The 6740-nt window shown below is 56.2% G+C and overlaps 1 protein-coding gene across 1 annotated transcript; it reads left to right on the forward strand.

Moving 5' to 3' along the window:
• Positions 1-2191: 2191 nt before the first annotated feature.
• On the forward strand, positions 2192-3264 carry PUNSTDRAFT_130503 (uncharacterized protein; the record flags this gene model as incomplete). The annotated part of the gene is made up of 3 exons (XM_007379739.1): positions 2192-2292; positions 2571-2985; positions 3076-3264. The coding sequence occupies 3 exons, from the start codon at positions 2192-2194 to the stop codon at positions 3262-3264; spliced, it is 705 nt and encodes a 234-aa protein (XP_007379801.1).
• Positions 3265-6740: the final 3476 nt, after the last annotated feature.

Raw genomic sequence — 6740 nt, forward strand, 5'->3', positions numbered from 1 at the left:
TGCCTTGCACGCTCCTTTCCATTTTGCAGCGAGGACGAATGCTTCGTCAGCCTCAATAGCCCCGCTTTGATGTAGCCGCGCCGGGGAGGCGAAAGACCCCGCGTTCGGTTTGGCGTGCTTCACGCGAGCTATGGACGCGCGAATGAGCATACTGGGGATGGACTCAAATCCGTTGTCTTGGAGTAGGCTGACTTGAGGCAGGTAGTAGGTGGACCGACGGTAGCGGCAGGTACGATGATACAACGAGTTGCGTGCTGTACGAAGCAGGCTCGGAGAACACGATCGAGACGAGACGCATTATATGATATTGCCATGCGAGTGCACATCTGAGTGCCCCCGGGGCGACGAACCAAGGCACGAAGAAGGACAAGCTGGATCGGCTTCGGCCGACGGCGGTCGCGCGCGACATCGGAGTCTTGGGCGGGCTACGGTCCTGCAGCCCGTGTATCCACGGCGCGTTGAGAGACACCGGCAGGTGTGGGTGAAGCCTCTTGGCTTGGGCGTCGGCCGGGTGCGAGCGCGACGGCTCGCCCCCGGCCGACTCGGCCGAGTCTCTCTACAATCCGTGACATCAGATTTCCATCGGCGTCCCAAAGGGGCGAGCCTGCTCTCACGGTCCTTGGTGTCATGTGACTTGTGCTTGTCATTTTCTTGTTTTGCGGAGCAGAGGCATAACAGAAAAACGACAAGCAAGGATCATGTGATCCGTGGGAAATTGAATAGGGGCCACTCCTCTTGCATATCGGACGAATGTTCGGGCATTCGATATCTTGTTGGAATAGATTCTTTGAAGTAACTATGTGGATTCCACTAATGTAACAGGGTGAGGAGGGTGGGATGAAACAGCGGGCGAGCGGGCAGGGATCCTCCTCGCCGCCCTCGAGAGCGGAGACGAAGCGCCAGCAAGGCGACCTCCGCCGCCCAAGAACTTGCACCGCCGCACGTGACCTCAGCTCCGGTGCGCCCACTCTCTCTCTCGGCCAGCTCCACACGTCAAGATGTCCGCATTGCAAGTCAGATCAATGACTTGTGTCTCGCTGGAGGGGAACGGGGATGAATATGAGCAAGAGATGATATCGATGTTCGGTGAACAACAGCGTGAGTGTCCGAGTATGTGCTGGTTGACGACGTTCGTTTGTTCACTCGGCCTCAGCAGTGCGGAACGTCTCATCCGGCCGGGCGATGTCGAGTCTCCATCCCGCTTCCTCTGGTCCTCGATGTATCACGCAACGCGTCTCTCATGCTGCGCTCGAGACTAAGAGCTCATCCAGCAATGAGCCGACCTCAGGACTCGAACACCTCCGTCGCCTAGGGCCATCCCGAAGAGCAACGACGTCCGTCCCCTCACCTCACACCACCGCGTCTCATCTCCCTCTCCTTCGCCATCGGCGCTATGATCCAATACGATAAACTGCATCGGCCATGAAGCAGGGCATACGCTAGCCCGTGTACCTGATCCTCGCGACCACGCCTCACGGCTCCTCAAACCACTCTCCGCATCGAACATCATATCCGCAAGACCGGAGCACCGTCATCGCTGTCCAGCCTCCTCGTCCGCTCCCAGTGTCTCGTCGTCGTCAACTTGGTCCATCGTAATGCTGACCGGTCCTCCGAAGACGAAGAAGCTCTGACCGAATGGGCCCAGTCTGGCGATGTCATCGAGCTCGCTATAGCCACGACCACCGTGCCGGATATGCCGGCTCTCGGATTGGCATACAGACCTGAGTGGTATCAGATGGGAGGATGACGATATCGCCCAGCATGGGTAGCCCGAGTATGCATGTCGGCGCTTCCAGCCCCGGTCAGCCTTTCCTCTTCAATTTCCAACCCTATTCGACCTGAAGCTCACGCATGCTGACGAGCGCATATATGCACTATTTCTGTAGCCTACCTCACGACAACAAACTTGACCTGCTCTACCTTGGCCCGCTCTCCGCCTACACACCAACCTGCCAATCTGCGGAAGTACCATACCCTGCCAACTCGTCCAGGTCTTCGACGTTGACGCGATCGTCCGAAGAACCGCGATCGAGGTGCGCGATTTCCCTCGTACCTCTTTCTATGCTTGTATACGCTCTTGGTGTATCTCCGTCGTTTGCATCGGTCGCCCTTACTATACCGTATCTGCCTATGGATAGACGCTGATGCACGTTCGCAGGCTCATACTCTACTTCCGGGAACGCGCGGATTCATGACTGCCCTTCGCGTCAAGGACCACTTTGCGCCGTACGAGGCTCACCGGGCCGACCGGTTCGTTTTCCGTCCCTCAGCCTCCGTCGCGCACACCAAGATGTACGCGACTCGGAAGGATGACTCATGCCAGGCGGGATGTAAACATGGATGAGCCCGAGCAACAGATACTCGGCGGTTGCGTCCAGCGTGAGTACTCTTGAGTATGTGCTGGTACACGAGTTCCCCTTACTCACCTCATGTCCACGATGCAGATCATACCGTCCAGAAGAATACCAAGCTTGCGTCGACGTCGGGGCGGTTGAATGTCCATCTCAAAACGCCTTCGAGAACCCGCCGACCTCAGGATTATAAAGCTCATGAGACTTCGATACTCGCAGGATCATCCTCGACGATCATCCTCGTCTGTTCATTCCCTTGTATGGACCGCACCTCTGCTCCCATGCCGACGCCATGATCCACCTCGATGGCCTCCCCGGCGTGTTGCATTTCGCGTGCCAGTACCTGCACATTTTCCTCCCGCTCACACCCTTTGTCTCCTCAGACTGTTCTGCGCATCGAACACTACGGGCTCACAACCGTCGCGCCTGCTCGCTCGTGGAAAGTATATCGTCGTCGGCGATGTCGTCCAGCGACCGGCTCTCCGAAGCCGAAGAAGCTCCAAGCGTATACGCCCAGTCTGGCCAAGACGTCAAGCTTGAATTTGCTCGGGATCAACACGAGAGCTGCATCGAGTGCATGCACCCTTGGGATGCGCAGGCGGATGTCGACCAATTTGAACGGAGGGTCTACGATGTCGCCCACCATGACCATCGAAAGGAGCTCCTCACATATTCGGGTTGTTCTCAAAGCTATGTGCCGAACGAACACATCCATTCTCTGTAGGCAACCTGGCTCCTAATGCACCGGGGACGTGATCTCGGCTCGCTCTCCACCATCGCTGACCTCTACAACCTCCAGGACCGTGGCATCTACCTGCACGCTCAGATCGTCGACGTGTCGTGGCCGCCGGAATTGCCGATCAAAGTGCGTAGCCCTATCTTGGGTCTGTTCTGGCGAGCTCTTCTCGCGTGAATCGGCTTGCCATTCTATATGCATTTCTCGATCGACGCTGACGGGCAAACGCGCGTTCCAGGCGCCTCGTATTCGAACCTACCGATGCTCGAAATCCTCAAGGCCGGCATCATGTTTGAACTGGATACGACGTGCGCCGTCACGGACTTGGCATCAGTGTGCCAGTGTGCATGTACATGGTTGCTGGCGGCGAAAATTATCCCCGCGAACTAGGGATATTATCGCGGGTTTGCATTGTGTTCTCCCCAATGATATCGATCTTGTGAAAAACCGACGACCATCGTCCGGGGGCTTACTTCCACAGGTTGTTCAATGACTACCCAACGCAGGACATAACCTGCTCCCGGCGCCTCCACAGGTTTCTACAACCCTCTATCTCACCTCCCGCTTTCTCTTCGTCGACTGACTCCCTATCCCATAGAATCTGCGTTGCGGACCATCATGAGATTTTTCCCCCGATGGCCAGTCTGGGCGCTCTTCCAACTCCGCCAGTGTGTTGAACGCAGCAAGCTCGAGGGGCTCGGGTCGAGCATGCTTCGTCGACAACCATCGTGTAAGTTCTGGGGACGCGAACATCGGCGCCATGGACCACGAGGACGCGGACGGGGGCGGACCAGCCCGGATGTGGAACGGCCGGGATCGGGAGACGTCAGGTCCTCGCTGGTCGACTCTTAGCACAGAACAGGTACCGGTGCCGCCTCAACTCGCGCATGCTCCGGAGCGTGCGATATCATGTCAGCGTCGGGCTAATGCCCTTGATTCACGTTACTGCGCGATAAAGCACCGGGCATGTGAAAGGTATCACGATCTTGTAACCTCAGTAACTGTACAACAGATATCATGGCCGGTGCACATGAGCTCATAGCCGTGCGTGAGCCCAGTTATTGTTGAACGTGTATCATAGTGTACACCAGTCCAATATATCTGACTTGATTACCTTTCGACCCGCGCAGCTGAGTAAAGTACGAGGTACCAATTACGCCAACGTTCGCGATATCTGAACGCAATTCCCTCTCGCATGCCAGACTTGGCGCGAACGCGTCCGACGCCCGCAGTTGGAACGCGACTTCAGTAACAGCAGATGCATCCGCAGCGCGGCCGGCCGTCATCCGGCTCCTGCAGGGGTTACGGCAGCGAGCTCGGGTCGTACGCTAGCTTGACCTGCGGAGCGGCGGATGGGAGTGGCTGGAACAACTTGCGTTGGGAGTGCTGTTGCTTCCATTCGCACAGCGCCCGCCATGCAAGGGTCCTTATCCTGTCGACGACGCCGGCGCCGTAGCTTCAAGAAGGCTCTTCCACCGGTTTACGCGCTGTTAACGAAGGCCAGCTGGCGTACGTTCTATGATAGAGCTCCAAGTTGGTCTGCGTCGATAAAAGCCAATTTGAGGACCAGCGTGACGTACCACGCAAGCGACACTCACCGTCCGGATTGTTTTCTGTCATCGGCAGTGGAAGATGAATTCATACGCGTAGAATTTGCTCGCTTCTCTCTTCTCGCACGACGCTCCGTATACGACATGCAGCTCGTCGCTACCCTACATGAACTACCAGGTTAACCAAGACTGAAGGGGTCATAGATATGGACGAACCAGGTCGCATAATAAAGAGTCGGCTCATCGAGGACCCGCTAGTAGGGCCTTGGCGGTTGTGATGGTTCACGAGAGTCGCCAGGACTCTGTCGCGTAACTTGGCAAAGTGGCGTACGGAAGTCCTGTCGACGGTTGCAAATGCGGTACTCCGGCAAGAGTTGGCATACTGGGCTGACATCGCCTTTTGATTCAGAACATGGCCTAGGAGATTCGTGGATGACACCATCTTGCCTTCATGGAAGAAATCGAAATTGTCTTCGAGATCATGGTACCCGGAGATGCTCCTCGATGACCTTGAACACGATCGAGCCACAAAACGAGGTGTACGCACATAGTTGCCCACTACCTCCGACGGCGTTGATTCTTGAATGCGCATGCTATCTCGTGCGAGAAGAGCTTATGATAGGCTACGCATGTCCTTCCATCTTTGCGCGTACCTAGATACACTCTTCATCGGCTTCGATTATCCCTTATCCGAGTCAGCCCGTTGCGCGCAAAAGATCGACTTTGTGACCAACTGCGCAATGAATTGGTTCAGTCCGAGCTGGCACAAGTGTTGGACCCTGAAGGCGCGGATGATCCGACGGCAATAGAGTAGGCGGGTCGCCGCAGCCTAGCCAGGAGATGAATGGCTGATGGCTGTATCGGCTTATATCGGCGGCTTTGATAGCAATCTTGGACGCAGTTGATGATCGCGCATGTCAGTATCGTATGCCAGCAGAGCGAGGTAGTGGTGCAATCGGTGCAAGACCAAAGGCTGGGTGGGAATTCTCTCGCGCAAACGTCGACCGCGGGCTTTAACGTTTGACTGCGCTACGACAAGCTGCAAAAGCTACACGTCCGGAATGCGTCCAATTTCCCATCCCGATTGTTTTGCGCTGCATCGATAGCTAAATTCTACAACTCAAATCTTTGCAGCTCGGCTGGAACGCATTGTTGAGCTGCCGTGCACGAGATTCGGACGACGGACCTACGCTAAGGGCTACCCGAGGAGACCTGTGATGCACCTAGTCAACTCCAACTGCTCGGGAAACACATCCGCTGTAACACTCTTTCCTTGAAGTATACTCACCAACATCATCCTGTGGCCAATGCAGCTTTGTCTCCCGTCCGCTCTCACGAACATCAGTAGATCCCCGCAGCGGCCCCGCTTTAGCCCCCAGAGCTATGTAACCAATGAAGGTATCTCGACCGAGTAGGGTTTCGCACAGCACGCGGAAACGGCATGCATGATCATGAGGGTTCGCGCACCTAAAGCCGTTCCACTGAGTGTGCTCGCTCTCCTCCCCCGTTCCCTCTGACTATCGCCACCATCGACGCACATCTACTCAACAGCTAGAACTCTTGGTACACACTTAGATCGTCATGGCTGTTCGTAAAAAGAAAGGCAATAAGTTCAGGCTCAGGCCTCCCCCCGATAACGCTCCGGATGAGGGCGCTTCTTCCCTGCCCTTGGATCCCGCAACAGGAACGGTATCCGCGATGGTGAGGACGCCTCTCCGGGACTGCGCAGGAGCTGGCAATACATCTAACGCTGGATCTTGGACAGGATATCGACGAACCGCAGCCCGCCGAAAACTCTCAACCACACCAGCAGACCAACGACATCGGCTCGCCTCGGGACAATCTAACTGTACAGTTGCATCATTGTGGCGAGCAGAGTCACTGCCTAATGTCCGTAACACACAGAAACACTCAGGTCGCGCAATCGCAGAAGCCGGAGGATATCGATCATCGGAGCAGACCGTCGCGCGGCGAGCCATTGATGAGGCCAAGAAAGAAATCGCCACCATGCAATCTGATACACTGGTGGAACGAGGCGCCGCGGCAGTCGACGAACGGAAAGACCTGGCGCAAGGGCTGGCCTCGTCACGAAAGCAATGGGAA

The sequence above is a fragment of the Punctularia strigosozonata genome, assembly GCF_000264995.1.
Source record: "Punctularia strigosozonata HHB-11173 SS5 unplaced genomic scaffold PUNSTscaffold_2, whole genome shotgun sequence".
Lineage (NCBI taxonomy): Eukaryota > Fungi > Basidiomycota > Agaricomycetes > Corticiales > Punctulariaceae > Punctularia > Punctularia strigosozonata.